The following is a 10874-nucleotide window of genomic DNA, read 5'->3' on the forward strand; positions in this document are numbered from 1 at the left end:
ACCACCCTACATTTGTCTCCAATACTGTAGGGACCACCCTACAGCATTAGAGACAGGCCAGCAATCTGATGATCCCCCATGAGCAAGCACTTGGCAACTGTGGGGAGGAAAAACTCCCCGTTGGGAAGAAACCTCCAGCAGAACCAGGCTCAGGAAGGAGCAGCCTTCTGCCATGACTGGCTGGGTTTTCAACTGTTGTTTGCATGACTGTATTTGCGTTTGCCTTTGCATTTTATTGTTCTTGGTCAACAAAATTCAAGCTATATTAATTTATTTACTTTCATTTTTAGCACAATACCTTTAATTCTCCTCTATGGAAATGGAAAAGGTGAAGACAACCTAATGTCAGTGCCAACTTTATTTGGCTCTAACTGGACTATGATGATCTTAATAGGGAAATAACTAATAATTGGGGTATAATGGGGTTAATTAGGCTCTTACCATCTCAGTCATGCAAACAACAGTTGAAAACCCAGCCAGTCACGGCAGAAGGCTGCTCCTTCCTGAGCCTGGTTCTGCTGGAGGTTTCTTCCCAACGGGGAGTTTTTCCTCCCCACAGTTGCCAAGTGCTTGCTCATAGGGGATCATCAGATTGCTGGCCTGTCTCTAATACTGTAGGGACTACCTTACAGTATTAGAGACAGGCAGCTGTTGTTTGCATTCAAAGCCACATAAATAAATTTGAATTCTCAATGAAATGAATGGATTTGATTTGATTCCTTTACCTTCACAGAATCCTTTTACTTCAGTTTTGTCTTCTGCTTCTTGGTAGCAATAATAGTTTTGTCAATTAAGCTTTCTTTCCCCACCTGCAGCATGCACCTATTTTCCACTTTTCTGGATTTGACAGCACTAATTAGAGCATCTGAGTGCTCACCCATCATTTGGTTCAGTCCAAGCCATAGCTAATTGTTTGCTGGTGGTTTAAGTTGGTTGTCAGTCCACGCAGGAGTCTGATTGCTCCGTAAGGTGAGAAACATCATCATAATAAATATACATTCAAGTGAACATTAAATTCTCTTACTTTAGGCTTAATTACGCAGAACGTTTGATCAGGAGGACATCAGGTGTTTTAGGAAAGTGATTTGGAGGTATTCATGCCATTTAGGGTCCAGTAGGTGGCAGCATTGACCAAAGATTCTCGTCGCAGTCTCACAATTTTTAATCTCCTTTTAACACATTTTTCACACATATCCTGTTAGTCAGACAGCATCTCTGTATGCATGAATCTGCACGCATGTATCACCTTCATTTAAAAAAAAAAAAGGAGCCAGCTATTTTATTACTGTTGACCTTGTAACATTTATCACTTTAAACATAGCACAAGTCAAAAAGCATACCTGATCGGCAATCATAAGATAAAGCTCGTAAGCACTTACCTGTGGAAGTGCTTCAGTATTTATTGCATTTGGCAGTAACTGTGGTTCTAGCTGAAGCATTTACAGTATTTTTGAAGGAGATGAATTCATCGTCTTATCTGACAAAAATCAATGCCTTTTCCTGTTATTTGTGACCATTTTGTAAACAAATATGCTTCTTAGAGTTGACATTATTAAAGATCCTGAATTGGTGTAAAAGTAAAAAAAAAAACAAAAAAACGCTTTCCCCTCTTTTTCTCTGGTAAAACCTTTTTGGTGGGCTGCAAATACTTCCTCTGTGTAGGAAAAGGCCCACCAGGTAGTGAGCTGAGCAGAGCCAAGTGTGTAAACTACCAGTGGTGATGTCATGCGCTGCATCTTTGAGCTGCAGTTTAGACTAACTTGCTGAAACCACAGAATTTCCTGTGCCATGAGATATTTTTACTGCAGCAGAACTGATGCATTGGAAATAGCAAAACGACAGACATGCAGAAGAAATGTTAGTGATAATATCTTACAACCTACAATAGTGTGGCTTTCACCTTTTAACATCATTTGGTGGTTTTCAGTTTGATTCGTTTTAAATCACATGGGTAAAAGTGCAAAGGGAGGATGTAAACTTTGGTGATGGGTGACGAATTAAGGCAAATCTCAGCAAAAATGTCTTGGTGAGGTGTTCGGCTACCACATGTTCTCTTCAACATGTTATTGATGTTAATCTTAAGTTCCCTAGAGCTTTAATGCAAGGACTGAAAATCCTTCTTTCCTGTATGTGGTGAGAACAATGCAACACACCGGTCTAAAGCTGACTTGGATTTAGTAGTGACCAAAAGGATATGATTTACATAACTGCCAATGATGCCTCCTGTGGGTTGAGGTAGTGTCATCCTGGAAGAGAAGATGGATATGTTTCATCATTAAATGAAGGTGATCACTCTGAACAACTCTGAAGTCAGTAAACTGTCAGTGTAAGGGGACCAAAACTATGCTAATCAAATGTCCCTGTAAAGAAGCAACTGGTTCCTAATAAAAGGCTTTGTTCTCATGAAATGTCATTAGCAGAGCTAAATTATGACTTTTCCATACAGACTTTGTGGCATACTTTCAGAGGTGATCCATGCCGTAGGCAGACCAAATTCCATCTTCAAGCCTGAAGTTGACTTAAGCAGAGGAGAAATGTTTCAACATGCCCTTTATTTGGAGGAGAAATGTGTTCACAGGGCAAGCGAGCCACTCTTCCTTATAAGATGGCTGTAAAATGTAGAGAGGGAAATCTGACCGTAAATAATCTGACAGCACTATGAAGTATGCATTCCTAAAGACTTAGAAACTTTTAACATCCAGATTTGTCTTCTAAAATTTGGCATCAGCAGGCCTCTTCCTTTGTTCTTTAAAGTGATTTTTTTTAAACATATGGGAATTACTGTATGTGGTTTGTAAGCAGAGGAAGGCTAAAAGATGCACATTATGCCATTTTTGTATCTGTTTGGGAACTGTGGCAATTTTGATGAAGGATTTTAATCATAATTACTCTCAGTGCAAATAAATCTGTTGAAACTTGATCAAAAACGGCTCAGAGAGATCTTCAGATAGATAGATAGGGATGTTTTCTATTTGCACTTTTTCTGTTTTTATCCTTAGCATTTGGTTTTCAAACTTTAACACAGCTGCTCAACTCTTCTGCCACCGGTCTTTGATTTGAACTGGCTTCTGACTGCTTGCCTGTCTCTTCCCAGAGAGTAGTAGTGAGTGGGTGTGTGGCGGGGGCTTGAGTAAATGAGGCCATTTGGCCGGTTTAGCATCATTGTCAAGGCTAGACACAAACTCTCAAACAGCTTGTTCTCAATACACATTCAAAGCTGCCGAGAGGGGTCGTGCCCCCCCCCTCCCCCCAGCCCGCATTTTTTTTAAATGGTTGCTGTCCGTTTTCTTTGGGAATGCAGGAGAAAAGTAGGGAATTAATATTTTTATGGGTTTCAGGTCTAGTACACGCATACTGTGTGCCTTGAACATAGCAGAACACCAGTTCTTGCATCAAAGCCAAATCAACCGCCTTTCTGTCTTTGAGGGCTTTAAAGGTGTGTTCAGACGTGATTTCTACCATCTACGTGTAAATGCAGTCAATGGACCAAATAAAGAATGGAACATACTAATTTATTGGATACATTTATGGTTTAATATGATGGAAAAATCTTATTTCTTCCCAAGACTCAAATTTAAATAGCAGTGTTTGGAAAAAAAAGAAGCAACAAATGGTTGCACACAAGCCCTTTAAAAAGAAAAATAAAGAAACTAAATAGCAGGTAACCCCCCCCCCCCCTCCCCCAAAAAAGGCCACCCCTCTTCTTATGACCAATCGAGTTCAAGGCCCACAGATCAAGGATATAAACTCCTGAGTGTTCTCACTACAGTTTGACCATTTCAAGGCTGGATTTGGTTTAAAAGCTTGAGGGATTCACAGGGTGATTGTGATGGAGATGACAGGAGGACATGATAACCTGCACCATATCGCTGGTAAGTTCAGTTATCACACCATGTACTGCATGAATGTGCATGTTTAAAATGACACACAAAAAATCTTCTAGAAAGACAATAAATTACCTTATTTTTCGAGCCATAAGGCACACAGGGTTACAAGGCGCACTGTTGAACAGTCTGTTTTCATACATAAGACGCATTAAGCGAAACAAAACCATCAGATAAGTCATTCTTCTTGCTTCCTCCAATTCCGTACCATTGATTCATTAATGTTGAATTCTCTGGCAGCTGCTCTATTCCCATGTATATCAATGACTAATACAAAAAAAACTCAATTTTCATCCTCCAGCTTCACTATTTTTTATGCTAACATAGCTATGTCGTTAGCCATCACGTACCACATCATTATATACCAGGTAGCCCAACTTCAGTAACCCTAAAAAAGTCACTGCTGTTTACTTCTCTGTCTTCATTTATGTTGGAAGTGATAGCAGAGCAGTACGTTTTACTTGTTTCAGAAATCTCTCAGTCAGAACATGCTATATCATGTTTAGGTGGAAACTAGCGCGCTAACTTCTAACTTTGTTAAATTTAATAAATTCTGTTTTCATGGATGGACAGAGTTTTGGGCCAATCCATCAAGTGGTGCAGGTTCCTAGCTTACCAAAGTTGTACTAAAACATTTTTGACAGATTTTTGAGCGCCGTCTACCACATAAAATTAGTTTGAGGTCAGTAAGCACAACCAGATTCATACATAAGGCGCACTGTCGATTTTTGGGAAAATTAAAGGATTTTAAGTGCGCCTTATAGTCTGAAAAATGTAATGATTTGTAGGTGAATAATAACTTATGCGAGATGAGCACCCAAACTAACAACAATAAAAAAAAAAAAGGGTAAACTCTTACAGAGAGAGTGTACATTCATATTTTATTGGCTTGAGGAGAACTGTTGATCCTGTGGAAGGCCTCTTCAGATGTGGAGGCTGGCTTTTCATGCTGCAGTAAACCATTCCCAGGTTCTATCAATACAGCTGCAGAACTGTTTACATGTATACTTGTATTCTTTTTATTCATTTCCAAGACTCCAGTTTGAATGAGAGCATGTCGTTGTCAGCTCACCCATACCAGCCCAGTGGCATCAGGGTGACCCTGGAGAACGCTGATCTCTGGCAGTCCTTTCACAGCATCGGTACAGAGATGATTATCACAAAACATGGAAGGTAATGAAGCTGATACTTGGAACATGTTCTGCTCACTAAAGAGTGCTTTGTGTTGTCCCTTCAGCAGTTTTTCATGACATCAGTATTTCTCACAACAGCTGGAGAACTGCTAGAATGACTAGTTTGGCTCACTGAAAATCTTGCTGTCTTTCAGTTTCAAGAAGTTCTTTTAAGGTGTTGCTATATTTTTTTTTTAGCAGTCTTTTTCACTTTAATTAACTTTAGTTAAATTTTAGTTGACTGCATTGGCGTTTCTGATACTATGTGTTATCTGCTTATTTGAACGTTGGGCGATATGATTATTTGATCCCCCTGCTAATTCACTTCAATAGAAATGAACATTTTAATGGTGAGAGACAGAACCATAAAAGTTATTAACTGATGTGCATGTAATGGAGTGAAATAAGCATTGAGTGAAATAATCTCACGAGCGATTTTGGCCCACTCCACTTTAAAGAAACTCTGTAACTCCTTCAGGGTTTTTTAGCTGCCACTTGGCATTTGATGCTTCAGCTCCCTCCACAGACTGTCTATAGGACTGGGGGCTGGAGAATGGCTAGACCACAACATGGCCTTAGTGTGCCACCTCTTTGTTGCCTTGGCAGTATGTTTTGAGTTACTGACCCATCTTCAGTGTTCTGGCTGAGGCAAGAAATGGTAAATGGCCTGTATTTGTATAGCGCTTTTACTAGTCCCTAAGGACCGCAAAGCGCTTTACACAATCAGTCATCCACCCATTCACACACACATTCACACACTGGTGATGGCAAGCTACGTTGTAACCACAGCCACCCTGGGGCGCACTGACCGAGGCGAGGCTGCCGGACACTGACGCCACCGGGCCCTCTGATCACTACCAGTAGGCAACGGGTGAAGTGTCTTGCCCAAGGACACAACAACCGAGACTGTCCAAGCCGGGGCTCGAACCGGCAACCTTCCGATTACAAGGCGAACTCCCAACTCTTGAGCCACAATCGCCCTGCAGTAGCAGCGTCTGATGTCTTTGAGTTAAATCCTAAAGAATACACATATAAAATGACTTCTGTCAGTCACACTATAGCTCACTTGATTGAGTGACACGTGCAACCCATACATGCAACAGGGGTCTGGTGTTATTGTAAATGCACACCTGTGGCAATTTAGTAGGTATTTACAGGTAGGAATAATGAAAATACATAAATGGATGCTGACTCTTATATTGCTGCTAATACCTGAATATATTAATGTATTTTACTTGTAATGGTATATTGTGGTATTGCTACTTTAAATAAAAGAAGTACTTCCCCTACCATTAATAAAAGCAGATAAGAAAGCTTTAAGTTGCACCCATCTTTAAATCTTTGCCTATTGATTCAGGAAGAGGTTGCTTTTGTTGTTTAATAAAGCAGACTGTCCCTTTGCAGGGAGTTCACTGTGCTATACAGTTAAATTTTCTATCGCTGCTTTTACTTGCAATCAGACAACGCAGATGCATTCACTGGAAGACAGACACGGGCACTTCAGGGAGTAAACTTGACTTGCGTCTTTCATAGTCATGGCCTGTCTAGCCTCTCCATGGTATTCCCTTTCCTTAATCTGACAGCAGCATGTGAATGGCTTCATGTCTCATTGGATTGAAACTTGAAACTGCTAATTTCTAGTGTCAACGCTCTAGAACACAGAGTAGAAAATAACATGTGTAACTTTGAAGACGAATGTTACACATCCAGTGGGTACAGTTAAATAAATAGTCAAAAGGACCTCTGTGTTTTCCTTAAAACACTTCCATGACTCCAAAATAAAATATTATTTCCAGGAACGATGTGAAGCACACAATCTGGTTACTAATCCAGCAGCATTTTCTCATTTTACTGAAAATTAGAAAAGACTGCTTTTCAATGAATTCAGTTTATCTTCATGTAGCTTCCAGAGTGTATTTTCTTTTAGTTTTCAAAGATCTCTCTTTGCTCTACAAGGGCCCGACACCCACATTCGAGGACATTATACTGCCACTGTTCTATCGAAATTTAAAACGAATGTCCTCATATGTGGATCTCATTTTTCTCAGAAACAATAAGTCAGGTAAAATGCCATTAAAAGCGTTCAGGTCTTAGGGGGTTAAAAAACCTTGGTGGTGACAATACAAGGTCCTGAAAAAGGACTACACAAAGTGCATTTTTACATATTGTTTCATGCAGGCCACATAAAAGTGGATGACCTGTTTTGTGCGTCATTTTGTTTTTCAGGTTTCTGGGTAGAAGAAACTTTGAAATGGACCTGCATGCAAAAAAGAAATCCCCAAATTAAGTGTTTAAAAAGTTGTTTATTTTTAATTTGAGCCACATTTTTGCTTCTGACTTGGTGCGTGCCTTTTCAGGAGGATGTTTCCACACTGCAGCGTCAGGGTATCCAGGCTCCAGCCTTTTACCAACTACGTCATCACGATGGACATTGTTCCTGTAGATGGCTTCAAGTACAAGGTATGATCGCATGCAACAAGCGATGATTGTGTGCTGTAGCTAGTTCGCTCCCACCCACCCCCCCTCTTTCTTGGCCTTAAAGTGAGCAGAGTGCTGTTTGTAAAAGGCTGCAGTTTGGAGCCAGACCTCAGTCTGCCCGTTCTGGGTCGTTCACTGCTGCATATCAAAGCAAGCCTATAAGTGCAGTCTCGGCTGGAAGCCCAATCAATTAGCATCACCGATCAGTGAATGAGGAGTAGTTGACCTTCCATAGATTCAGCAGCTCATGCATTGTTCCCTTTAATCATCCCCATCCAACTGGGTCACTCCCTTTTAGCATAGTGTATTGGGTTGTCAAGTACTGTAAGGAGTGCTTTTTTTCTTTTTCTTTCTCTCCCCCATGTGTGAGTTTGTAGGGTTTTCTTGTGGTTCGTGAAGAGTTTGCTTAATTATACACATCCTGAAGTCTCACACTTGAATCTGCCCCACTTCACTATTTCTCTGTAGTGGAAAAAGGAGCATTGGGAGATCGCAGGAGCAGCAGACCCCCACCCCCCGTGTCGTACATACACGCACCCAGACTCTCCTGCGCCAGGAAGGCACTGGATGAAGCAGCCACTATCTTTCCCCAAGCTTAAGCTCACCAACAATACCTTGGATCAGCATGGCCATGTAAGACCCCCCCCCCCCCCCCCTTTTTTTTTCCCTATATTGTCGTCTTCACTGTATTTGACCATTTGCTTTCTTGTCCTTACAATCAGATCATCCTACTCTCCATGCATCGCTACTACCCGAGGTTTCATGTAGTCCAGGCAGATAACCCGTACACTCTCCGCTGGGGCTCTGTGCAGAGCTTCTCATTCCCAGAGACGGCGTTCACTGCAGTCACTGCTTACCAAAACCCAAAGGTTCAAATCTGCCAGAAACAGTCAATAACATTCAAATTTTTGTGCAGAACATCCTTTTTATTTAACAGAATTCTGCAATGCCAATTCAACTGTCTTTTCTTGTTTCTTCAAAGATTACCAAACTGAAAATTGATCACAACCCCTTCGCTAAAGGCTTCAGGGAAGGAGGCACTCATTCTCACAGTAAGAGGTAAGAATGCCTCTCAGGAGACTTAAATTTTGTTATACTTTTCAATTTGTTTTTCTTAATTTAGGTCATTGTAAACATGAAATTAACATTAATTGGAAAGAACATGTAAATTATTATATACGATATATTTTAGGTTGTCAAATAAAAGCCCCCGTGCTAAGAGACCCACACTGGACAGGGATGACTTGAGCAACAGCTCTCCAAGTAAGCTTCTGTAATGTTTATCTTCAAGTTTTTACTAAATGAATACTAAAAGAAAATGTAAGAAAATAATTTATGGTGATGTAAGTTGTGCCAAAGCAGTGTGAAAATGTGGCGACACTCCCGAGATTTAAATGTTGCATTTCCCTCTTAGGCCTGCAGAGGATGCTCTCCACCTCTCAGTTCACACAGACTGAGGAGAGTCGGGCCTCCACACAGCAGTCACTGAAGGGAGGTCACCTTTCAGGCTCAGCTCTGGAGCCGTCTGAGAATATACACGTTGAGCCCCTGGTGCTGCGGGAGTACAACTGCAGCAGTGATGAACAGATGGTGCCTGCTTCCGTGCCATACCAACCATACAGGTCTGATTTTAAAAATAACCAGTATTGTTTAAATGCTTGGTACACTTCTACCCACTCAAAGACTACCTGAGATCAAGATGAATAGCACCAGGCATCAGTCACATTACATTTAACCTCCGTGTGACTCTTCCATGCAGGTCTGAGTATGGTATGCTCCCATACCCTTCCAGAGATCCAGACGGTGCGCAGATCATCCTCCACCCCCCTCCTAATTCACGTTCTGCAGTTGAACCTTGCATCCAACAACATGGCTACTTCCACCAGTATAACACCACAGCAGACTGGAGCCAGAGCCCTGTCCTGTCATACACAACTTGGTAAAGATTGATCTTTTTTTAAGGTAGTGAAATTGTTGGATGATGACGATACGAAAGAACTAAAGGATTGTGATAGACATGGAGGAATAACTGACCTTCCACTTGTTTTATTTCCATTAGCTTGGATTATATACAGCAGCAACTTAAAATAGTCTGTTTTAATGGACGAAAAAAAAAATCTGTTTAGCTTGAGGTTTTAGCTTTTGTGTTATTTTGTATTTTATATATATATATTTTTTGGTCAGTCTAACTTGAGATTTGTCTATGCTCAAGTTTAGTTTTTTTTTTTAAAGTTAACATGTGTATTGTGTTTTTGTTTTGTTTTTTCTCTCTCAGCTGAGAAATAAATGTGAGAATGAATGTAAAAGTGAAACGATCCATTCTGTTCTATAACACACCTACAGACCGCTCTACCTCACACTTCAATGAGTCCAATTAACACCATGTGCAACAACATGTCAAACACCGTTCAAGAAGAACGGAGCTATGATAGACTGCCCTGGCGTAGTGTCTGACTCGATAAAGAAATGACAGACTACTAGTGTGGAAATGCGATCATAGCCTGGCATGCTTCCCTAGCAGAAGGCAGGAGCGTCTGTCCTGTAAATGTTTTACGAATGACAGGGCAAAGCCATATCTGGGACATTCATAAAGCTTTAGGGAGCAGACACTGCAGCAAGTAGTTTTCTAGAACATGCGCGCAGACTTGCATCTTTTTGTGTTGTAGATTTGAACTCCTTTTTTTCCCTTCTTCCTTTAAACAAACGCACAGACACAAATGGTACCAAAACTGGAGCAGTGTGTACTTGAAGGGCTAGCTGTGACTTACTTTTAGTTGGAAGTTAATTTAATTTAACCCAGGCAAACTCCTTATTGTGTTTTTGACTTATGGAACATTTTTTGCCAAACATAACTTGTAGTCCTTTTAATTTTAAGTTGGGCAACTCTAGCTTCTGAGAAACTAACCTGGAATTTTAACATGCACTTTTTAAAGCGGTGGAAATACACTTGTGTAAGTGACTGATTTCTGACACCATTAATTCATGTTTAACGGGTCATCTTTCTGAATTCTATCATCTTTTTTTGATTTGGTACCATTTATGCTGCCACCAAAAATGTACATAACACCCATATCTGATAAGTTATTGCAAAGCAGACTCTGCTCCTGTAGTTGCGAACATCTCAGATTGCACTGAAGAAAAATTACCTTTGGATCACTTGCAAGGAAGTGACAAGATCCGAGTGACTTTCTCGGTCACCGGTTTCAGGTCATACTTCATAATCATCAGTGGTCATCATTCTAATCACATGTGAGGATCAGATTGGGGTTTAAAACGCCACAAGGTTAAAGGGAAAAATGCTTGTGCCCTTTGGGTTTTTTGTTTATGGTGTTTGGAAAGA

General features: G+C 40.6%; 1 protein-coding gene across 3 annotated transcripts; it reads left to right on the forward strand.

The window, feature by feature from the left end:
- The first annotated feature begins 871 nt into the window (after positions 1–871).
- LOC113025843 (T-box-containing protein TBX6L-like) lies at positions 872–9688 on the forward strand. Of its 3 annotated transcripts, none has more exons than XM_026174038.1 (9): positions 872–969; positions 4919–5057; positions 7414–7516; positions 8003–8167; positions 8257–8403; positions 8517–8593; positions 8727–8797; positions 8949–9156; positions 9294–9687. In XM_026174038.1, exons 2-9 carry the CDS (start codon positions 4939–4941, stop codon positions 9475–9477), a joined length of 1074 nt encoding a protein of 357 aa, XP_026029823.1. In that variant the 5' UTR covers positions 872–969; positions 4919–4938; the 3' UTR covers positions 9478–9687. The 3 variants fall into 3 exon arrangements, with proteins under 3 accessions (XP_026029823.1, XP_026029822.1, XP_026029821.1); XM_026174037.1 differs by lacking the exon at positions 872–969 and adding an exon at positions 3716–3872 and having other exon boundaries at positions 4952–5057; positions 9294–9688; XM_026174036.1 differs by lacking the exon at positions 872–969 and adding an exon at positions 3717–3872 and having other exon boundaries at positions 9294–9688.
- Positions 9689–10874: the final 1186 nt, after the last annotated feature.

The sequence above is a fragment of the Astatotilapia calliptera genome, chromosome 7 (assembly GCF_900246225.1).
Source record: "Astatotilapia calliptera chromosome 7, fAstCal1.2, whole genome shotgun sequence".
Classification (NCBI taxonomy): Eukaryota; Metazoa; Chordata; class Actinopteri; order Cichliformes; family Cichlidae; genus Astatotilapia; species Astatotilapia calliptera.

Excerpts from the sequence above, each read along its gene's own strand:
- LOC113025843 (XM_026174036.1), top strand. The coding sequence starts at position 3,830 with ATGGAGATGACAGGAGGACATGATAACCTGCACCATATCGCTG. Across the intron at positions 8,168-8,256 it reads CCTTGGATCAGCATGGCCAT|ATCATCCTACTCTCCATGCA; the intron begins GTAAGACCCCCC and ends CCTTACAATCAG. Across the intron at positions 8,404-8,516 it reads CTGCTTACCAAAACCCAAAG|ATTACCAAACTGAAAATTGA; the intron begins GTTCAAATCTGC and ends GTTTCTTCAAAG.